The sequence below is a fragment of the Salmo salar genome, chromosome ssa13 (genome assembly GCF_905237065.1).
Source record: "Salmo salar chromosome ssa13, Ssal_v3.1, whole genome shotgun sequence".
Classification (NCBI taxonomy): domain Eukaryota; kingdom Metazoa; phylum Chordata; class Actinopteri; order Salmoniformes; family Salmonidae; genus Salmo; species Salmo salar.
This window is the reverse complement of record NC_059454.1, coordinates 6,925,229-6,950,670: the sequence shown is the minus strand read 5'-3', so window position 1 is coordinate 6,950,670 and position 25,442 is coordinate 6,925,229. Positions and strand designations below refer to the sequence as shown.

The 25,442-nt window shown below is 44.7% G+C and overlaps 1 protein-coding gene across 2 annotated transcripts in view; it reads right to left on the bottom strand.

The window, feature by feature from the left end:
- Positions 1-25,442, bottom strand: part of rgs19 (regulator of G protein signaling 19) — a 99,165-nt gene that overhangs the window by 55,919 nt on the left and 17,804 nt on the right. For both annotated transcript variants that reach the window (XM_014134284.2, XM_014134285.2), the window contains exon 2: positions 22,089-22,202. In XM_014134284.2, coding sequence (XP_013989759.1) covers positions 22,089-22,103 — 15 coding nt within the window. In that variant the 5' untranslated portion in view covers positions 22,104-22,202. The remainder of the gene's footprint in view (positions 1-22,088; positions 22,203-25,442) is intronic.

The following is a 25,442-nucleotide window of genomic DNA, read 5'->3' as shown; positions in this document are numbered from 1 at the left end:
CCACCACTACAGCCACCCCCACTACAGCCACCACCACTACAGCCACCCCCACTACAGCCAGTACTACAACCACCTCCACTACAGCCACCACCACTACAGCCACCTCCACTACAGCCAGTACTACAGCCACCACCACTCCAGCCACCACCACTACAGCCAGTACTACAGACACCTCCACTACAGCCACCCCCACTACAGCCACCTCCACTACAGCCAGTACTACAGCCACCTCCACTACAGCCACCACCACTACAGCCACCACCACTACAGCCACCTCCACTACAGCTAGTACTACAGCCACCTCCACTACAGCCACCTCCACTACAGCCACCACCACTACAGCCACCACCACTACAGCCACCTCCACTACAGCCAGTACTACAGCCACCTCCACTACAGCCACCACCACTACAGCCACCACCACTACAGCCACCTCCACTACAGCCAGTACTACAGCCAGATTTGTAGCCTGTCTATCTATGGGTAACAGCGCTAAAGTGTTATGCTCAACCTGCTCAGTTTTCCACCACAAAACACCAGAACATGGCCCCACTACAGCCACCTCCACTACAGCCACGTCCACTACAGCCACGTCCACTACATCCACCACCACTACAGCCACCACCCCTACAGCCACCCCCACTACAGCCACCACCACTACAGCCACCCCCACAACAGCCACCCCCACTACAGCCACCTCCACTACAGCCACCCCCACTACAGCCACCACCGCTACAGCCACTACCACTACAGCCACCCCCACTACAGCCACCACCACTACAGCCACACCCACTACAGCCACCCCCACTACAGCCAGTACTACAGCCACCTCCACTACAGCCACCCCCACTACAGCCACCACCACTACAGCCACCTCCACTACAGCCACCTCCACTACAGCCAGTACTACAGCCTGATTTCTAGCCTGTCTATCTATGGGTAACAGCGCTGACGTGTTATGCTCAACCTGCTCAGTTTTCCACCGCAAAACACCAGAACATGGCCCCACTACAGCTACCTCCACTACAGCCACGTCCACTACAGCCACGTCCACTACATCCACCACCACTACAGCCACCACCACTACAGCCACCCCCACTACAGCCACCCCCACTACAGCCACCTCCACTACATCCACCACCACTACAACCTCCACTACAGCCACCTCCACTACATCAACCACCACTACAGCCAGTACTACAGCCACCTCCACTACAGCCTCCACTACAGCCACCACCACTACAGCCACCCCCACTACAGCCACCACCACTACAGCCACCCCCACTACAGCCACCACCACTACAGCCACCTCCACTACAGCCAGTACTACAGCCACCACCACTCCAGCCACCACCACTACAGCCAGTACTACAGACACCTCCACTACAGCCACCCCCACTACAGCCACCTCCACTACAGCCAGTACTACAGCCACCTCCACTACAGCCACCACCACTACAGCCAAAACCACTACAGCCACCTCCACTACAGCCAGTACTACAGCCACCTCCACTACAGCCACCTCCACTACAGCCACCACCACTACAGCCACCACCACTACAGCCACCTCCACTACAGCCAGTACTACAGCCACCTCCACTACAGCCACCACCACTACAGCCACCACCACTACAGCCACCTCCACTACAGCCAGTACTACAGCCAGATTTCTAGCCTGTCTATCTATGGGTAACAGCGCTGACGTGTTATGCTCAACCTGCTCAGTTTTCCACCACAAAACACCAGAACATGGCCCCACTACAGCCACCTCCACTACAGCCACGTCCACTACAGCCACGTCCACTACATCCACCACCACTACAGCCACCACCCCTACAGCCACCCCCACTACAGCCACCCCCACTACAGCCACCTCCACTACATCCACCACCACTACAACCTCCACTACAGCCAGTACTACAGCCACCTCCACTACAGCCTCCACTACAGCCACCACCACTACAGCCACCCCCACTACAGCCACCACCACTACAGCCACCCCCACTACAGCCAGTACTACAGCCACCTCCACTACAGCCACCCCCACTACAGCCACCCCCACTACAGCCACCACCACTACAGCCACCCCCACTACAGTCACCCCCACTACAGTCACCCCCACAACAGCCACCTCCACTACAGCCACCTCCACTACAGCCACCCCCACTACAGTCACCCCCACTACAGTCACCCCCACTACAGTCACCTCCACAACAGCCATCTCCACTACAGCCACCCCCACTACAGTCACCCCCACTACAGCCACCTACACTATACCCACCACCACTACAGTCACCCCCACTACAGCCACCCCCACTAAAACCATCTCCACTACAGTCACCCCCACAACAGTCACCCCCACTACAGCCACCCCAACAACAGCCACCTCCACTACAGCCACCTCCACTACAGTCACCCCCACTTCAGCCACCTCCACTACAGCCACCTCCACTACAGCCACCTCCACTACAGCCACCCCCACTAAAGCCATCTCCACTACAGCCAGTACTACAGCCACCACCACTACAGCCTCCACTAAAGCCATCTCCACTACAGCCACCACCACTACAGCCTCCACTACAGCCACCACCACTACAGTCACCTCCACTACAGCCACCTCCACTTCAGCCACCACCACTACAGTCACCTCCACTACAGCCACCTCCACTACAGCCAGTACTACAGCCACCCCCACTACAGCCACCTCCACTACAGCCAGTACTACAGCCTCCACCACTACAGCCACCTCCACTACAGCCACCTCCACTACAGCCACCACCACTATAGCCACCACCACTACAGACAGTACTACAGCCACCCACACTACAGCCACCTCCACTACAGCCATCCCCACTACAACCGCCACCACTACAGCCAGTACCACTACAGCCAGTACCACTACTACAGCCACCACCACAGCTGCCAGTACTCCAGCCACCTCCACTCCAGCCACCACCACTCCAGCCACCACCACTACAACTAGCAGGTCCTATGATTGAGTGTAGTCTGGCCCAGGGGTGTGAAGGTGAACAGCAAGGCACTGGAGCGACGAACTCTGCCTGGCTGTCTCTGCCTGGCTTCCTCCCTTCTCTCCACTGGGATTCTCTGCCTCTGAACCTATTACGGGGCTGAGTCACTGGCTTACTAGTGTTCTTCCATGCCGTCCCTAGGAGGGGTGCGTCACTTGAGTGGGTTGAGTCAGACGTGATCTTCCTGTCTGGTTTTGTGCCCCCTCGGGATCGTGCGGTGGAGGAGATCTTCGTGAGCTATACTCAGCCTTGTCTCAGGGTAGTAAGTTGGTGGTCTGTTGATATCCCTCTAGTGGTGTGGGGAGGAGGGAGTGCTTGGCAAAGTGGGTGGGGTTATATCCTGCCAGATTGGCATTGTTGGGGGGTATCGTCGGATGGGGCCACAGTGTCCCCCGACCCACCCCTGTCTCAGTCTCCAGTATCTATGCTGCAATAGTCTGTGTGCCGGGGGGCTAGGGTCAGTCTGTTATATCTGGTGTAATTCTCCTGACTTATCTGGTGTCCTGTGCGAATTTAGGTATGTTCCCTCTAATTCTCTCTCTCCCTCCCCTCCCGGAGGACCTGAGCCACTCCAGCCACCTCCACTACAGACACCTCCACTACAGCCACCACCACCACAGCCACCACCACCACAGCAGCCACCACGACAGAACTGCCAAACAAGCTAAATACCTTTTAAGCTCGCTTCAAGGAAAACAACACCGAGTCCTGCATGAAAGCCCCTGTTGTTCTGGATGACTCTGTGATCTTTCTCTCCATGGCCAATATGAGTAAAAGTTTTAAAACAGGTTAATACTCATAAGGCCGCCGCAATCTCTCTTTGTCCTAGTCGGTAATCCAAACATGTTTCAAGCTGACCACCATTGTCCCTGTTCCCAAGAACTCATAAATGACTATCGCCCTGTAGCACTCACATCTGTTATTATGAAGTGCTTTGAAAGGCTGATCATGACACACATCAAAACCATCATCCCAGACACCCTGGTCCCGCTCCAAGTCGTACACCGCCCCAACATATCCACAGATGACGGAATCTCAATTGCACTTCGCACTGCCATCTCCCACCTGGACAAGAGTGGAAATAACTATGTGAGAATGATGTTTATAGACTACAGCTCAGCGTTCAACACCATTGTCCCCTCCAAGCTCATCACCAAGCTCGGGACCCTGGGACCGAACATCTCCCTCTGCAACTGGATCCTGAACTTCCTGATGGGCTGCCCCCAGGTGGTGAGGGTAGGCAACAACACCTCCACCGCGCTGACCCTGAACACGGTGGGGCCCCTCAGGGCTGCATGCTTAGTCCCCTCATGTACTCCCTATTCACCCACAACTGCATGGCCAACACCATCATCAAGTTTGATGATGAAAAAGTACAAAGAAGTACTTTACTTGATGTTTTTTGTGTGTTCTCTGATAAATGTCTGCTCAGCCCACATGCTCACCCGCTCTATATATGTAATGTAAACAATAACTATGTATTTATACTATGACTCTCCCATTTCATAGAATGCCCACCACCCTCATATGTCATGTCTGCTAAAATGTTTTATCTTGTTCTTCAATGCCAGACGGAAAAGACAAGGTTAACTTTGAAGTAAAGTCCAACAAAATCCAACTTATTACATGGAATGTGCACAGGCTCCAGGATGGCAAAAAAAAGCACAAGGTTATTGAACATTTAAAAAGAGATTGTCAGCAGATTTGGATTTCCTGCAAGAGCTACATTTAAAAAAGGATAAATGTAACATTTAAAGAGCAGCTGGGTTCTAGAGGTCGATGCTGCCACCTACTGTAGTAACAGCAGAGGTGTAGGCATCCTGATAAATAAGAATTAATAATTTTCACTTATAGCCCAACATAAGGACCAAGAAGGCTGTTTTCTAATGTTGAATGTTCATTTTAATATATATATTTTTTTAAACCTTTATTTAACTAGGCCTTAGATTGTGAAAAATACATATTGATCACATTTTTTTGCATTCTGGGACAAAGTAGCGCCCCTATTGACACAAATGACATCACACATGTCACGCAGTTCAGTGCTTCCTAGTTCACTGTATCAAACAGTTATTTCAGTTATATTAAAACTAGAAAAATCTGGAGAATCCCTTGCAGATTACAAACCTATACATTTAATAAATTGCGAAAATAGAATAATAACAAAGCTCATAAGCAACAGAATGGCAAAAGTCTTACCAGACTTAAAACTAGGCATCATTCAGGGTTTATTAAAAATAGACATTTACAAATAAATACAAGAATATTTCAGTATAATACAATATACGCAAAAACAAGATGTAGGTTTATCAACAATGGCAAGCCTTCAATGGACTTTTCAATTCAAAACTTTGGAAGCCTTCAACTTTCCAGCTGAAATAATACATTTCATAAAAATATTATAGAAATATCCCGAAGCAAAAATATACAGAAATAATACATTCTCTGATGAAATTGCTTTAGAAAGGGGCACAAGACAGGGATGTCCCCTCTCCCCCCTCCTGTTTGCACTGGCAATTGAACTGTTTGCAGAAAGAATTAGACAGGACCCAAACGTAAAAGGTATCAGTATTGGTAAACATGAATATAAACTTATTTGCAGAGGATCTTCTAATATACCTGACCAATATTGAAAACTCAATGCCCCCCTTGTTAAACATATTTTCAGAATACAATCCTTAAAGTGGACCCCAAAAAATATTAAATACTTAGGATCCTTAATAAGTGACAACAAACAACAAATATATAAAGATAACTTTATCCCATTACTCAACAATATGAAAGCAGATCTAATTAAATGGAAGAATCTTCCCATAAATCTTACAGGTAGAATAAACCTCTTCAGAATGGCATGGCTCCCAAAGTTTATATATTTATTTTCGGTAATACCAATTACCCCACCCAAATGTTTTTCTTTTTTTTTTGTATACTCGGCTGTAACAAACTTTATATGGGCAAACAAAACTCAAGGAATAAAAAGGAAAGTTGCACATCTTCCTAAGTCTGAAAGTGGTTTTAACCTTCCAGACTTGGAAATGTATCAACTCACCACCCAAGGTTTTTACTTGAGACATTCATGGAAGTAAACTGTATATGTGACTAGTTTCAGGAAACTAGGCATATGTAGCGCTCTACTACTTCACAGGAGAGCCATTTGAACATAAAACTTTTAATTTTTTTTTCAAAATGTTATTTTTTGGTGGGCAGAAATGCTTTCTGGAACATGTGAACATTCATGTGCCTTAATAACAAACTTGTATGCCACCTGTAAATACGAATAAAATTGTTAAATTACTAGCCTACGACCGCGTGGCCAAACACGACTCCAACACCATCATTAAGTTTGCTGATGACACAACAGTGGTAGGCCTGATCACTGACAATGATGAGACAACCTATCGGGAGGAGGTCAGAGACCTGGCATTGTCGTGCCAGGAGAACAACCTCTCCCTCAATGTGAGCAAGACAAAGGAGCTGATCGTGGACTATTGGAAAAGGCAGGCCGAACAGACCCCAATTAACATTGACGGGGCTGTAGTGGAGCGGGTCGAGAGTTTCAAGTTCCTTGGTGTCCACATCACCAATGAACTATCATGGTCCAAACATACCAAGAAAGCCATGAATAGGGCACAACAAAACCTTTTCTCCCTCAGGAGACTGAAAAGATTTGGCATGAGTCCCCAGATCCTCAAAAAGTTCTACAGCTGCACCATCGAGAGCATCCTGACCGGTTGCATCACCACTTGGTATGGCAACTGCTCGGCATCTGACTGTAAGGCGCTTCAGAGGGTAGTGCGTACGGCCCAGTACATCACTGGGGCCAAGCTTCCTGCCATCCAGGACCTATATAGGAAAGCCCATAAAATTGTCAGAGACTCCAGCCACCCTAGTCATAGACTGTTTTCTCTGCTACCGCACTGCAACCAGTACCGGAGTGCCAAGTCTAGGACCAAAAGGCTCAGCTTACATTTTAGTCATTTAGCAGACGCTCTTATCCAGAGCGACTTACAGTAGTGAGTGCATACATTTTTCATACTGGTCCCCCATGGGAATCGAACCCACAACCCTGGCATTGCAAGTGACATGCTCTACCAAGCAAGCCACACGGGATCTGGTTCTACACCCAAGCCATAAGACTGCTGAACATTTAATAAAATTGCCACCGGACAATTTACATTGACCCCCCCTCCCTTTTGTACACTGCTGCTACTCGCTGTTTATTATCTATGCATAGTCACTTCACCCCCACCTACATGTACAAATGACCTCAACTAACCTGTACCCCAGCACACTGACTCGGTACCGGTACCCCCTGTATATAGCCTCGTTATTCTTATAGTGTTACTTTTTATTATTACTTTTTATTTTTTGTCTACTTGGTAAATATTTTCTTAACTCTTCTTGAACTGCACTGTTGTTTAAGGGCTTGTAAAGTAAGCATTTCACTGTAAAGTCTACACTTGTTGTATTCGGCGCATGTGACTAATAAAATTTGACTTGATTTGATGTGAAGGTAATCCTTTCTAACGCGGCTTTTTTTGAAAGATATGATGTAGCAGAATTGCAAACGTGTTGCTCTCCACTTTCTAGAGGAGTTTTAAAATCAGTGGAATGCCCGGCGGAATTAGAGTATATTGCTAAGGAGATGGAGAAAATTCTGGCATTTGATTGCAAAGGAAAAGAGAACAAACAGAAGGCTGTTGTATAAAACACACTGGATTACATCTTCAAACCATGGCATCCGTGACAGAGAGAGAGAGAGAGAGAAGCGTCCCTCCATATATATAGGTTTTGGGCTCCTGAGTGGCGCAGCGGTCTAAGGCACTACATCTCAGTGCTAACATTACATGTATGATCTGTGTTGTAATATTATTTGTATCTCAGAGCCTTTTGCATTGCTAGTTATAGCCTAATGTTAGCTAGCTGGCTAACATTGAACCTGGTTAGTTAGCTACCTGCAGATTCATGCAAGGTAGTAATGTTATGAGTTGGGATTATGGTTCATTGCTTAACTAGCTAGCTACATGTGTAAACAAAATACACCCCTATGCAAGTAACCATTTCACTACACCTGTATCCTGTGCACGTGACAAATACACAAAATGTATATTTGAAGTCATCCTATTCAAGTCAGAAAATTATATTAATATGATAGGTAAGATATACAAAACCTTGCAGAGAGCCTATCCAACTGACAATCTCTTAGAAAAATTTGAAACTATTGGAACCAAGACTTAAAAATAACTGATATTTGGCACAAGATGGAGGGAGTGTTAGAACATAACTAAACAAAATTACAGTTAACGAAAATGTACACTTAATGCAGTATAAACTAATGTATATAATTTATTAAACGAGAGAAGAAAATCCCGCTTAGTATCAACTTCTCAGGCTCCTTCTGTCCGGCGGGCGGGCGGGCTGACACACACACACACACACACACACACACACACACACACACACACACACACACACACACACACACACACACACACACACACACACACACACACACTGTGAGAATCACAGTCACTATTCCAGCTGGAAGTAGACTTGCCGAACACAGCACAGGGGCCTTCTCAACGAGCCCATCCCAACGATGCAGTTTAAAAAAATGTTATACAAATAGCAAAACAGGATATAATAATATTACATAAAGGGAGTACCAGTACCAAATCAATGAGGGAGTACCAGTACCAAATCAATGAGGGAGTACCAGTACCAAATCAATGAGGGAGTACCAGTACCAAATCAATGAGGGAGTACCAGTACCAAATCAATGAGGGAGTACCAGTACCAAATCAATGAGGGAGTACCAGTACCAAATCAATGAGGGAGTACCAGTACCAAATCAATGAGGGAGTACCAGTACCAAATCAATGAGGGAGTACCAGTACGAGAGACACAGAGAGAGAGACAGAGAGAGACAGAGAGACAGATAGAGTCCCTGTAAATGTTTGTGTGTGTGTGTGTTCTAATGTAAACGGACACACAGCTGATCTGCTTTAATCTCATTACCACCACCTTCAATGCTGTTAAAGGGGAACTACTAGTGTTCAGGATCTGGCAACCCAGCCCATGTTAAACAAGGAAGACATGGTCAGGGTCTGGCAACCCAGTCCATGTTAAAGGGGGAAGACTCATGCAGAATCTGGCAACCCAGCCCCCTGACCCTTGCGTGACCCACTGACAAGTCACAGCACAGTGCGGGAACCAGCCTAGCAGCTAGCCTAGCACACAAGTAACTAGCCTAGCAGCCTAGCCTAGCACACAAGCAGCTAGCCTAGCAGCTAACCTAGCACACAAGCAGCTAGCCTAGCAGCTAGTCTAGCACACAAGCAGCTAGCCTAGCAGCTAGCCTAGCACACAAGCAGCTAGTCTAGCAGCTAGCACACAGAGAGCGATCTGAAACTCTGCTCCAGTTTCACCAGAACAAATGAAAAACATGAGCAGGGAATCCAGGGATTTCAAAACCTGCGAATGGCAGACAGGCCAGGCTGCAGTATGTCTCTGGTGGGGAGAAACACACAGACTATAGCCAGGATAGGGTTAGGGTTAGGATTTACAGTAGCCTACCGCCTACGCTAAGCTACCTAGATTTTGTGGGTCTGAAGGGCTATGGTCTTACTATGCTAGGCTAGCTAACGGTTGTGAATGAATGGCTGGCTGGGATAAGGCTCATGGTAGCTAGAGTTTAGAGTATTGCGATATATAGCCAACTCTCCAAGAGATTATTTGGCCAAAACATAGACATCCATAATGTACTGTATTCTAACGTGCTTTACTGTACTGCAAGGTTCTCAAACGTTTTGACCCTCGACCCCCCCAAAAAAAGGAGTGGGTCGCCCGCCGTTGCGCTCCAATGCTGATGACCGATCATTGGTCGACAGTAGTGATGGGGGAAAAATCTATAGAATTACATATTGGGATATTATTTTTGACATCGTATCGTTCTGACAAAATTGCTAAATTATTTTTGCGCTAGTTGGATGTTCCGGCACTAAAACTGCAGTATTTTTTCCTTCATAGCTTGTTTTCCATCTTCTTTTAAAATAGGAAGCCAATTTGTTTTCAGCACATTTATTTCCATGACTGATCAAACTTGCTTTCTCACGGCTCTCTCTTGTCCCTCTGCAACAGACACATGGTGAGCAATATGTTCAGAACATCGAATCGCAATAGAAATCACAGTATCGAATCGCAATACATATAGAATCATGAGAATCGCAATATATATCGTATCATGAGGTCCCTGGCTATTTCCAGCCCTATTCAACAGTCAAGACATGCAACTCTTTGGTTCTGAAGCACAAATTAGATGTTTTTGACATAAGAATTTGGAGCAATACCGAAGGCCAATGTCTGTAACCACATCAAACAGGCAAAGGTAGAAATATAAAATACAAATGGTATATGTAGTCTATTAAAATATGTATAAAAAAATATGTATTTTTTCAAATTCATTTATTTTATTTGTAAAAATATGTATTTTTCCCCATTCAGTTTCACACTCGCGACCCCCCAGTTTGAGAACCACTGCTCTACTGTACTGAACAATACTCTACTTCAGTTTACAGTACTGAACTATACTCTACTTCAGTTTACAGTAATGAACAATACTCTACTTCAGTTTACAGTACTGAACTATACTCTACTTCAGTTTACAGTACTAAACAATACTCTACTTCAGTTTACAGTACTGAACTATACTCTACTTCAGTTTACAGTACTGAACTATACTCTACTTCAGTTTACAGTACTGAACAATACTCTACTTCAGTTTACAGTACTGAACTATACTCTACTTCAGTTTACAGTACTGAACTATACTCTACTTCAGTTTACTATACTGAACTATACAATACTTCAGTTTACTGTACTGAACTATACTCTACTCAGTTTGCAGTACTGAACAATACTCTACTTCAGTTTACTGTACTGAACTATACTCTACTTCAGCTTACAGTACTGAACAATACTCTACTTCAGTTTATTGTACTGAACTATACTCTACTTCAGCTTACAGTACTGAACAATACTCTACTTCAGCTTACAGTACTGAACTATACTCTACTTCAGCTTACTGTACTGAACTATACTCTACTTCAGTTTACTGTACTGAACTATACAATACTTCAGTTTACTGTACTGAACTATACAATACTTCAGTTTACTGCACTGAAATTTACTTCAGTTTACAGTACTGTACTGAACTCTACTTCAGTTTACTGTACTGAACTATACAATACTTCAGTTTACTGTACTGAACTATACAATACTTCAGTTTACTGTACTGAACTCTACTTCAGTTTACTGTACTGAACTATACTCTACTTCAGTTTACTGCACTCCAGTGTCTTACAGTTGAAGAAAGGGCCCACGGACTCTTGATCTAGTGGTCTTGGTCTTGAGACCACGTAAATTTGTTTTTTTAACTCGTCATGGTCTCAACTCACTAAGGGTTCTGGATCTTGGGACCTAATGTCCTGGTTTAAATCTTGGGTCTTGGCTCATGATCTCAGACAATACTTTAGTCATTAGTTTTACAAACCATAGAAAAAAAACCAATTTGAAGAAGAAAATGCTCTCTGATCATCACAACTCATAGAGTTCCCCCCCATTATAAAATGGTAGATGTCCTCAATGGCAATGTCCACACTAAAACAAGTACTAAAACAAGTTATATTCATCTTGAGTCCTCTATATATATATATATATATATATATATATATATATATATATATATATATATGATTGACAGTTGATTGTTTAGTCCACCGTATTTGTTTACATTTAGTGAGAAAAAAAAACATGTTTTTATATGATTTTGATAATAATATCCAGTGTATTCGGAAAGTATTCAGACCCCTTGAATTTTTCCATATTTTGTTACGCCTTACCTCCCTTATCCTACCTCATTTGCACACACTGTATATAGACTTTTTCTACTGTATTATTGACTGTATGTTTTGTTTATTCCATGTGTAACTCTGTTGTTGTTGTATGTGTCGAACTGTTTTGCTTTATCTTGGCCAGGTCGCAGTTGTAAATGAGAACTTGTTCTCAACTAGCCTACCTGGTTAAATAAAAGATTAAATAAATAAATAAATAAAAAACGTTAAAGCCTTATTATAAAATGGATATAAAAAAAAAATATTGTCATCAATGTACACACAATACCCCATAATGACAAAGCGACACGTTTTTTTAAAAACAGAAGTACCTTATTTACATAAGTATTCAGACCCTTTGCTATGAGACTATAAATTGAGCTCAGGTGCATCCTGTTTCCCATTGATCATCCTTTGAGATGTTTCTACAACTTGATTGGAGTCCACCTGTGATGAATTAAATTGATTGGACATGATTTGGAAAGGCACACACCTGTCTATATATAAGGTCCCACAGTTGACAGTGCATGTCAGAGCAAAAACCAAGTCACAAGGTCAAAGGAATTGTCTCCCTCTCTCTCCCCCTGCCTGGGCCTGCTGTTTGGTGCCGTGACACCCAGTCCAGACCTCCAGAGGACTACACTACTAGAAAAAATGAATCTGAAAGGGTTATTCGGCTGTCCCCATAGGAGAACACTTTTTGGCTCCAGGTAGAACCCTCTTTGGTTCCATGTAGAACCCTCTGTGGAAAGGGCTCTACACGGAACTAAAATAGGGCTCTACACGGAACTAAAATAGGGCTCTACACGGAACTAAAAAAGGGCTCTACATGGAACTAAAAAGGGCTCTACACGGAACTAAAAAAGGGCTCTACACGGAACTAAAAAAGGGCTCTACACGGAACTAAAAAAGGGCTCTACACGGAACTAAAAAGGGCTCTACACGGAACTAAAAAAGGGCTCTACACGGAACTAAAAAAGGGCTCTACATGGAACTAAAAAGGGCTCTACACGGAACTAAAAAAGGGCTCTACACGGAACTAAAAAAGGGCTCTACACGGAACTAAAAAAGGGCTCTACATGGAACTAAAAAGGGCTCTACACGGAACTAAAAAAGGGCTCTACACGGAACTAAAAAAGGGCTCTACACGGAACTAAAAAAGGGCTCTACACGGAACTAAAAAAGGGCTCTACACGGAACTAAAAAAGGGCTCTACACGGAACTAAAAAGGGCTCTACACGGAACTAAAAAAGGGCTCTACACGGAACTAAAAAAGGGCTCTACATGGAACTAAAAAGGGCTCTACACGGAACTAAAAAAGGGCTCTACATGGAACTAAAAAGGGCTCTACACGGAACTAAAAAAGGGCTCTACATGGAACTAAAAAGGGCTCTACACGGAACCAATAGGGTTCTTCAAAGGGTTATCCAATGTGGACAGCTAAAGAACCGTTTTAGGTTGGAGAGCACCTTTTCTTTTTAGATTGTAGGGGGTGGGGGGGTTCTGGCCAGCCTCATACCCTCACACTTTCTGAAGGAGACTCTGGGTCTGTTCCTGCATCCTGTTCTAAACATGGAGTATTGGTCTGAGACATTAGTCACGCATTGCTACAATGTAAGGTTTCTCTTTCATAGAAACCCTAACAACTACAACATAAAAGGACACGTATAGTGTAGAGTAGTGTAGGGTAGTGTAGTTCGGGTGGGAAGGCCAGAGGCAGGCAGGCTGTGCTGCTGTACATGTTAGAACAGATTCTTAACAACAACATGTTCCAAACAGAGAGAGAAAAAGATAGGGCAGAGGGAGGACAGGGGGAGGGAGAGAGAGGGGGGGAGAGAGAGGGTAGAGGGGGGGAGAGAGAGAGGGGGGAGAGAGGGAGGGGAGAGTGGGGGGGGGGAGAGAGGGTAGAGGGGAGGACAGAGGGGGAGGGAGAGAGAGGGAGGGAGGGGGAGAGAGAGGGTGGAGAGAGGGGGGAGAGAGAGAGAGAGAGAGAGAGAGAGAGAGAGGGGGGAGAGAGAGAGGGGGGGAGAGAGAGAGAGAGAGAGAGGGGAGGAGGAGGAGAGAGAGGGTAAAGGGGAGGACAGAGGGGGGAGGGAGAGAGAGAGAGGGGAGGAGGAGAGAGAGGGCAGAGGGAGAATGGGGGAGGGAGAGAGAGAGGGGGAGAGAGAGAGGGGGAGAGAGAGAGAGGGGGGGAGAGAGAGAGGGGATGAGGAGAGAGAGGGTAGAGGGGAGGACAGAGGGGGGAGAGAGAGAGAGAGGGGAGGAGGAGGAGAGAGAGAGGGTAGAGGGGAGGACAAAGGGGGAGGGAGAGAGAGAGAGAGGGGAGGAGGAGAGAGAGGGCAGAGGGAGGACGGGGGGGGAGGAGAGAGGGAGAGAGAGAGAGAGAGAGAGAGAGAGAGAGAGAGAGGGTAGAAGAGTGGAGAGCGATTGAGAGGGGAGGAGGAGAGAGAGAGAGAGAGAGAGAGAGAGAGAGAGAGAGAGAGAGAGAGAGAGAGAGAGAGGGTAGAAGTGGAGAGAGGGTGGAAGGGAGGAGAGAGGAGAGAGAGAGATTGTGAGGGTAGAGGGGTAGAGAGAGGGAGTGAGAAATTGAGAAGGGAGGGGGAGAGAGAGAGAGGGGAGAGGGGAGGAGAGGGAGGGAGCGAAAGATTGAGAGGCGAGAGAGAGAGGGTAGAGGGGAGGAGAGAGAGAGGGAGCGAGAGATTGAGAGGGGAGAGAGAGAAAGAGAGGGTAGAGGGGAGGAGAGAGAGGGAGCGAGAGATTGAGAGGGGAGAGGGGGGAGAGAGAGAGAGAGAGAGAGAGAGAGAGATTCAGAGGGGAGAGGGGGAGGGAGAGAGGGTACAGAGGAGGAGAGGGAGAGAGAGATTCAGAGGGGAGGGGGAGGGAGAGAGTGTAGAGGGGAGGAGAGAGAGGGAGAGAGAGCGAGAGATTCAGAGGGGAGAGGGGGAGAGAGAGAGAGAGAGAGAGAGGCTAAAAAAAAGGAAGTGTTGAAACTGCTGTTGAAGATATTGTGACAGGGTTGTGTCTGAAAGCTGATGACTCAGTTAGCAAGTCAGTCAGCCACTCTGCCAGCCAGTAAATCAGTCCTCAAACAAGAGACAGTCATCTCTCCCTCACTTCAAGACTTCTACTTCCTTTTACTTCCCACCTCACCCTGTCCTCTGAAACCGGAAGAAACCATCCGGGGGGGGGTCACTAGTGCTGGGCGGTATACCGGTATTAATGCACGGACCGGTTTGGGTTTTTACTTTACCTTCTATACCGGTATTTGAATGTTTGGTTTGTAAAATGTGATACTCCATGTGTAATGTCAATTTTTATAGTTTACTTCGCTACTTGAGTCATCTCTCTCCGCTCTTTCTCTCCGTGCCACCTTCCACACAGACCTAGCCACGCACTAGCCACGGTCCTGTCACTCAACTCCTTGAATTGGATCCTCAACCACGAGACACTGTGTTCAGTCTGCATGGTCAATGTAGCACATGCAACAATGTTGCTTCTTAATGTAAACCCACTAGTGTTCTATAATGACGCTATTAGTTTGTGTTTCTTACATCAGCAAAACAGCCAGTTTGTCTTTTCTTAGTAAGTTGCCCTAAATCTTGTGAGATGATAATTGTTATCGGCTAATGTTAATAGCTATCTAGCTAGCTAATAAATGTACTGAGTCAGAGCAAACGTAGCTAGCTAATACAGCCTATACACTACTCATAAAGCAGCCTGGGATCACTCACTACTCATAAAGCAGCCTGGGATCACTCACTACTCATAAAGCACCCTGAGGTCACTCACTACTCATAAAGCACCCTGAGGTCACTCACTACGCATAAAGCACCCTGGGATCACTCACTACTCATAAAGCACCCTGGGATCACTCACTACTCATAAAGCACCCTGGGATCACTCACTACTCATAAAGCACCCTGGGATCACGCACTACTCATAAAGCAGCCTGGGCTCACTCACTACTCATAAAGCACCCTGGGATCACTCACTACTCATAAAGCAGCCTGGGATCACTCACTACCCATAAAGCACCCTGGGATCACTCACTACTCATAAAGCACCCTGGGATCACTCACTACTCATAAAGCACCCTGGGATCACTCACTACTCATAAAGCAGCCTGGGATCACTCACTACCCATAAAGCATCCTGGGATCACTCACTACTCATAAAGCACATGTACAACTTTTATTATTCAAAAACTAAAAATACCGTCATGGATTGACAGACAAGTCATCCACACAACGGTTGTGTTGGTCTACAGTCCAGAGTGTTAATTAAAGATTCATAATTGAAGAGGGAAATTGTCCTGATATTGTTTATACCTATCCATGCTTTACACAATTAATACATCGTCAGCCTTTCAACATTAGGCTACAATATTTTCTGCAGATAAACCTACGGCTATCAGACTACCGCACACGCAGACACTCACACACACACACACACACACACACACACACACACACACACACACACACACACACACACACACACACACACACACACACACACACACACACACACACACACACACACACACACACACACACACACACACACACACACACACACACACACACTCACTCACACACACACACACACACACAAACACAAACTAACCCTGCATTGCTGCTTCCTCAGTGACCCTGACTAACCCTGCATGGCTGCGTCCTCAGTGACCCTAACTAACCCTGCATGGCTGCTTCCTGTTCTCTCTCTCTCTCTCTCTCTCTCTTGTTCTGTCATATGAAGTAAAACATCTATGTTTCAAACATTTAAGGAACAGGAAACATATTGTAATGATAATGACAGACCTAACTGTCTTCTGGTAGGTGGAAAGGCTTTCCCAAAAAACCTTCTCTATTAAATGTTAACTACAAAGTAGCCTAAGCCTACCTGGTATCAGGATATCAGGGTATTATGTGTATCAATCCAGCGGTGAAATATGTAGCAAACTCTGCAATTACATGTGTGCTACAGAAACACTGCTAACCAAACAAGTAACTTCCTGGTGCAAAACTTGGATTAAAGGGTATCTACACTAGAGGTCTTCTCCGATCCCAAAATTGAGATCCGAAATGAATTGGATCCTGACCAGATCCGATCATTTTGGGGGGGGGGGGGAGAATCAATATCCGATCAGATTCGAGGTGGACCAGATCCAACCCAAAACGTGTGTGTGTGTGAGAGTGTGTGTGTGAGAGTGTGAGTGAGTGAGTGAGTGAGTGAGTGAGTGAGTGAGTGAGAGAGAGAGAGAGAGAGAGAGAGAGAGTGAGAGAGAGTAGAGAGAGAGTAAGAGAGTGAGAGAGAGAGAGAGAGAGAGAGAGAGAGAGAGAGAGAAAATTGGATCCAAAATTGGGTCAGGTTCGTTTCTGACCCAAATGGATCCGAAAGATTTCAGATTTTGATTTGAAATGTGCATATTCTGTTGTATCTAACATAAGTGATTTGTGTTCTTAGTATTTTCATAATGACATCCATATAGTTCATTGTGAAGTCTTCAGAAATGTTTTCATTATATTCTGTTGACCAAATATTTGAGTAGGATAATTATCGAGTGCCAGACAGAGAGCAGTCTATAGTTCTGTCTATGACAACACTGAAATTGGAGGTTTAATATTTTGAGGTTTTAATAGATCTGTTCATTTTGTTTCAGTTAACCACATTTTGTAAAGATTTAGAGATTCGATTTTTTTTTTATGTGGTGATTTCAGGACGGTAGTATAGCCAGAGAGTGCTGTATGTTAGACAGTTTTAAACGTATGGTAAGTCAGGTAAGTCTATTTTCTATATAACTCAAGTCTAAGTCATTATATTTGGCCTAATATATTTTTTGTTCTAAATGAAATGTAGATATATCCGTTAGGTCTAAAGAAATTAGCCTATTCATCCTGAGATTGCTTTTTGGATGTGGATTGACAGACAAGTCATCCACACAACGGTTGTGTTGGCCTACAGTCCAGAGTGTTAATTAAAGATTCATAATTGAAGAGGGAAATTGTCCTGATATTGTTTATACCTATCCATGCTTTACACAAATAATACATCGTCAGCCTTTCAACATTAGGCTACAATATTTTCTGCAGATAAACCTACGGCTATGAGACACACACACACACACACACACACACACACACACACACACACACACACACACACACACACACACACACACAACATGAGCAGATTAACTTTGGTCAGAAATGTTAGGCCATTCATTAAAGACGATCAGAAAGAATATGTCGGTAACTCTGCAGTATAACTTATTTATTTTTGAACGAAAGCCATGAAAGTAACGCATGAATGAGTCACTTGGCCCGAGTCATTCAACATTAGTTATTAATAAACTGTTCTTTTTCAAATAGCAAAATAGCCTAACTAAATAGTCCAAGCCTAAACAAATATAAACTAAATAGACTAAATAAAGTAGTACAGTTTCTTCTTCATATCTGCTAAGAACGATTTAATGTTTCAGAAACTCAATTTAAAATAGCCATTATTTTCTACTACGTCCTCCTCCTGTTGCACAACAAGTAGGCCTATAGCCTAGTTCACCCCGCGTGCGCAGTGGCTGCTTTTCATAAAGCAAATATACTGTTTTGTCATACAATTATATTGACACATTTGTTTGATGCAAGGGGTTCCCCTGATAATCATTTACGAGTATAAAATGTAAATGTGAGAAATTTGCGTTTATGTTGTTAAAAGGAACTAAACTCTTCAAATATAATTTCCTATCCGGTCGGTATTTCACATATTTTCACACAGATCCGAGGCCCGTTGCCACCGACCGGGATACGGTCTGGGAGGGTTAACTACCACACCCGGGTCAGATCTCAGGTAGGTTAGGGTAGATCCGTGAAGACATCCTAATACACCCCAAAATGAACTTTCTTTTTTTTTCTCGATTTTTTTTCCCCCAGACCTTTAAAAAAGTGGCTTTCTGATGTGGTTTAATGAAGCATTGTTGTCTACTTAGAACACCCAATGTTGTTGTTTTGAGGAATACAAAAAATAAGTGTGATTTTGAGAGAAGAAACCTAAAAAAAAAAACGGGGAAAACAGAATTTGATAATAACTATACTGCTCCACAAACACACACTAGTGGTGACTCATAACCCGCAGTCCCCGTGGTTATTATAATCGCGGGGTAGATGGGTTTAGGGTTGGCTGAAGGGTGGGTTGAATAAAGAGAAACAATAACTTTTTTCTTTTTTTTTTAAATACATAAATGTATAATTATTGTGCAATTTATATAGGCTACATTGTGGTTTTTGTTTCATTATTTTAGTATATCTGCTATTACAGCATAAGCCTAAACTTTAGGCTGTACGCTTGCCAAATGGCCTACACATCCAATCAACCCAAAAATGCCTTTGGGAACCGGCAGGAAAAAGTTAACATCAGTCCACGTAGGCAAAAAGGACATTACCGGAGTTTCATTCAATAAGACAAAAACTGCAAAAGGAGAGTTGAAAAATAAACAGAAGAGAGGGCTAGAAAAGTCATGTTTGGTGAAATGTTAAAAGATGATGATAGCAGCTATGTTATGTTATGTTTATGAGGCTCTATACAACTTCCACAGTCACAAGACGGACTTCAAATAGGCCTATATGGGATGTCAAGGGATCTGTAGTCTACTGTTTAGATGGTTAAATGGAAACTGAAATCTGGAGATTGACTAACCAGAATAACCTACTGTTTTTTGGCTCCAAACTCCAAAGTCCTCTGATTAATACTAGACCCGTGCGACTTGACATCCCTGTGTTTTGAGAGAAATGTCTTGAGTTTGACTGGTGTTGCTCGCGGTTTGAGCAAGATAACAATAACTGATTCGATAAATTGAACGAAGTTCGGGTCATGGCCTATAAATGAAAGGTCTACATGTATCAACGTTCACAGTGAATGCTTTTGTTTATTCGTTTATTTATTTTTTTGCGAATGAATTGAACATCGCCAAATGCATCATTAAAAAGAAATATTGCGCCAATTTAATGCAACCCTTGCTGTTAACAGATGGCAAAGCAGCAGCACACAACTGACGTCAACGTTTGGAACAAGATCACTTTCTCATCCATAGCCTTAAAATGCATCTCAAGTGCAAGTTAACTGTTTAGCTGACACCCGAAGGCGGAGGGGCATTTAGGACGTACTGCGGAACGCTAAAATATCCTAATGATTATGATCACACTTCCTCAATTCAGATATTATGGCGACACGATACCAAAGATGGTTTGGTATGGTTTAGAAACTTCTGAACCAAACTCGAGTTATCAGCTTAGCCTGTTATCTTCAGGACATGTTGAAATATCTTCACACCTAGAAAAACAACTCCAGGCTTTCGTCATAAGTGTCAATTTATAAACAGTTATAAACAGTTTATAAACAGTTTTTAAAAAATCAAAAAATAAGGAAGTACAGAGGGCAGTTTGGAAAAAACTTTACCCGTCCGAATCGTCCTCTGGAATAACGGACACTCTGAGGTAATAATTACATAACCAACGTTCTGTAGTAATACTAGTCCCGTGTGAATAGGGCTACAGCCTTTATTAGTAAAAACTCCTGCAGAATGAAGCATGTATTGCAGTAAAATTATACACTAAATGTTGGCAAAATTTGGACATGGGAACAGGAGTGGAGAAATATGATTTATTTGTTTACGCATCTTGGAGAGAATGCAATGGGGTCAGTTAGATGCGATCTGTAGAGGTGCTGTCTTCATCATAAAAGCTGATAGTATTTCAACCACATAAAATATGCATCGAACTTGAACTGAAATGTTATCAGAAACATGTTGGGTCGTTTTCATAGCTTTCCTATTCCTTACAACCGTTTGCTTTATTGAATTTTCTCGCCAGTCCTCTAAACGTCTTTGCTCCACGAAAGATGACAGAAAACTTTAACGACGTAAACTAGATTGAAGCATTCATTCTATCCATTTATGACATCATTCATTCTATCAATTTATGACATCATTCATTCTATCCATTTATGGCATCATTCATTCTATCCATTTATGACATCATTAATTCTATCCATTTATGACATCATTCATTCTATCCATTTATGACATCATTCATTCTATCCATTTATGGCATCATTCATTCTATCCATTTATGACATCATTCATTCTATCCATTTATGACATCATTCATTCTATCCATTTATGACATCATTCATTCTATCCATTTATGACATCATTCATTCTATCCATTTATGACATCATTCATTCTATCCATTTATGACATTTTGTTGAGCAATCTTCCAGGGCAACATATAATGACAGAAGAGAAGCTGCATGGATCTAATTATAGACAAGTTTGACTAATAAATAGCCTACCAAAATGTCGGACATTATATGCAGAAACATATCTAAAATGAGGCAAAACAAAATCCTGGGCCCCTGTCAAAAAATCGTTCTGTATTCAGTATCCAGGCTGCATCACATCTGGCCGTGATTGGGAGTCCCATAGGGCGGCGCACAATTGGCCCAGCGTCGTCCGGGTTTGGCCGTCATTGTAAATAAGAATTTGTTCTTAACTGACTTGCCTAGTTAAATAAAAATTAAATAAATAAATAAAAATGTAACAGTAGCCTATAGTGCATTTGCCGGTTAGGGTTGGTTGCGGTTCTCAGATTTTCACTATATCACATATAGTCGGCCGGTTATTAGCAATTGCCGGTGAACAAATAGCTGACCTGAGTACAAATACACCTGACATGAACATCATGGTTAGAGTTACACCAGTCATCACTTCAGGAGTGCAAACGTTTTTGTTCAATAAAGTTGGTACATCAAGCACAACAGTAGATACAACACTCAGAGAAAGGCACAACACTGAGAGGAAGACAGAGGCAGACAAAGAGAAAGAGAGAGAGTGAAAGAGAGAGAGAGAGAGAGAGAGAGAGAGAGAGAAAGAAAGAAAGAGAGAGAGAGAAAGAGAGAGAGAGAAAGAAAGAGAGAAAGAAAGAAAGAGAAAGAGAGAAAGAGAGAGAGAAAGAAAGAGAGAGAGAAAGAGAGAGAGAAAGAAAGAGAAAGAAAGAGAGAAAGAAAGAGAGAGAGAGAGAGAATTGAATTGAGAGAGAAAGAGAGAGAGAAAGAAAAAGAAAGAAAGAGAGAATTGAGTTGAGAGAGAGAGAGAAAGAAGTTAGGTTAAGTTACCAGTATGTCCATCATGGCTTGACAGCTCTTGGCAGCCTATTGGTCTTCTATTCCTCAGCGATGTTAACAGCCTCGGAACATGCATGTCATCCCCTCTTTGGCCACGGACCTCTCCTTCACACACACACACACACACACACACACACACACACACACACACACACACACACACACACACACACACACACACACACACACACACACACACACACACACACACAGAGAGGGAGTGAGAGAAAAAGGAACACGAGGATAAGTGGACAAGAGGGATGAGCCATGTTTATACTGCATATTACTGTCTTATAAACATCCATGTTGGAGGGTTGGGTTGGAGGGTTGGGTTGGGTTGGAGGGATGGGTTGGAGGGATGGAGAGTTGGGTTAGAGGGTTGGAGGGATGGAGAGTTGGGTTAGAGGGTTGGAGGGTTGGAGAGTTGGGTTGGAGAGTTGGGTTAGAGGGTTGGGTTAGAGGGATGGGCTGGAGGGTTGGTTGGAGGGATGGGTTGGAGGGTTGGGTTTTAGGGATGGGTTGGAGGGATGGATTGGAGGGATGGGTTACAGGGTTGGGTTGGAGGGATGGGTTGGAGGGATGGGTTGGAGGGTTGGGTTGGAGGGTTGGGTTAGAGGGTTGGGTTGGAGAGTTGGGTTGGAGGGTTGGAGAGTTGGGTTAGAGGGTTGGAGGGTTGGGTTAGAGGGTTGGAGGGTTGGAGAGTTGGGTTGGAGGGTTGGAGAGTTGGGTTGGAGGGTTGGGTTAGAGGGTTGGAGAGTTGGGTTAAAGGGTTGGGTTAGAGGGTTGGAGAGTTGGGTTGGAGGGTTGGGTTAGAGGGTTGGGTTGGAGAGTTGGAGAGTTGCGTTGGAGGGTTGGAGAGTTGGGTTGGAGGGTTGGGTTAGAGGGTTGGAGGGTTGGAGAGTTGGGTTGGAGGGTTGGGTTAGAGGGTTGGAGAGTTGGGTTAGAGGGTTGGAGAGTTGGGTTAGAGGGATGGATTGGAGGGTTGGTTGGAGGGATGGGTTGGAGGGTTGGTTGGAGGGTTTGGTTGGAGGGGTGGATTGGAGGGGTGGATTGGAGGGATGGATTGGAGGGTTGGGTTTTAGGGATGGGTTGGAGGGTTTGGAGGGTTGGTTGGAGGGGTGGATTGGAGGGATGGGTTGGAGGGATGGATTGGAGGGATGGGTTGGAGGGATGGATTGGAGGGTTCGGTTAGAGGGTTGAAGGGTTAGAGGGTTGAAGGGTTAGCGGGTTGAAGGGTTGGGTTAGATGGTTGAAGGGTTGGGTTGGAGGGTTTGGAGGGTTGGGTTAGAGGGTTTGGAGGGATGGGTTGGAGGGATCATACATAGGTATCTTAATTAATAGATACATTATTACAATGACAGCATAGTGTCATCAATATGGCTGGTCTCAAATGTGTGCTTTTACCATACCAGTGTTAGTGGATATGCCAAAAGTCCAAACCAGGTTTTGAAATGTATGCTGATATACACTGAGAGTACAAACATTGGATACACCTTCCTAATATTTAGTTGCACTCCCTGTTGCCCTCAGAACAGCCTAAGTCCGTCAGGGCATAGACTCTACAAGGTGTAAAATGTAACATGTAAAATGTGTCGAAAGCATTCCACAGGGATGCTGGCCCATGTTGACTCCAATGCTTCACACAGTTGTGTGACAATGATGACAATGATGAGATAGCCTATAAGGAGGAGGTCAGAGACCTGGCAGTGTGGTGCCAGGATAACAACCTCTCCCTCAACGTGATCAAGACAAAAGAGATGATTGTGGACCACAGGAAAAGGAGGACCGACCATGCCCCCATTCTCATCGACGGGCTGTAAGTGGAGCAGGTTGAGAGCTTCAAGTTCCTTGGTGTCCACATCACCAACTAACTATCATGGTACAAACACACCAAGACAGTCGTGAAGAGGGAACGACAACGCCTATTCCCCCTCAGGAGACTGAAAAGATTTGCAATGGGTCCTCAGATCCTCAAAACGTTATACAGCTGCACCATCGAGAGCATCATGACTGGTTGCATCACCACCTGGTATGGCAACTACTACTGCATGGCCTCCGACCACAAGGCACTACAGAGGGTAGTGCGTACGGCCCAGTACATCACTGGGGCCAAGCTTTCTGCCATCCAAGACCTCTATACTAGGCGGTGTCAGAGGAAAGCCCAAAAAATTGCTAAGGGCCCTAGCCACCCTAGTCATAGACTGTTCTCTCTGCTACCGCACGGCAAGCGGTACCGGAGCGCCAAGTCTAGGTCTAAAAGGCTTCTAAACAGCTTCTACCCCAAGCCATAAGACTGCTGAACAATTAATAAAATGGCTACCCAGACTATTTGCATTGTCCCCACCCCGTGCCCCCCCATTTTTACACTGCTGCTACTCTCTGTTTATTAGCCATGCATAGTCACTTTACCTCTACATACAAGTACATATTATCTCAATTAACTGGTGACCCCGCACATTGACTCTGTACCGTAACACCCTTGTATATAGCCTCCACATTGACTATGTACCGGTACCCCCCCTGTATATAGCCTCCACATTGACTCTGTATAGTAACACCCTGTATATAACCTCCACATTGACTCGGTACCGGTACCCCCCTGTATATAGCCTCCACATTGACTCTGTACCGTAACACCCTGTATATAACCTCCACATTGACTCGGTACCGGTACCCCCCTGTATATAGCCTCCACATTGACTCTGTACCGTAACACCCTGTATATAACCTCCACATTGACTCGGTACTGGTACCCCCCTGTATATAGCCTCCACATTGACTCTGTACCGTAACACCCTGTATATAACCTCCACATTGACTCGGTACTGGTACCACCCTGTATATAGCCTCCACATTGACTCTGTACCGTAACACCCTGTATATAGCCTCCACATTGACTCTGTACCGTAACACCCTGTATATAGCCTCCACATTGACTCTGTACCGGTACCCCCTGTATATAGCCTCCACATTGACTCTGTACCGGTACCCCCTGTATTTAGCCTTCACATTGACTCTGTACCGTAACACCCTGTATATAGCCTCCACATTGACTCTGTACCGTAACACCCTGTATATAGCCTCCACATTGACTCTGTACCGGTACCCCCTGTATTTAGCCTTCACATTGACTCTGTACCGTAACACCCTGTCTATAGCCTCCACATTGACTCTGTACCGGTACCCGCTGCATATAGCCTCCACATTGACTCTGTACCGGTACCCCCCTGTATATAGCCTCCACATTGACTCTGTACCGGTACCCCCTGTATATAGCCTCCACATTGACTCTGTACTGTAACACCCTGTATATGGCCTCCACATTGACTCTGTACCAGTACCCCC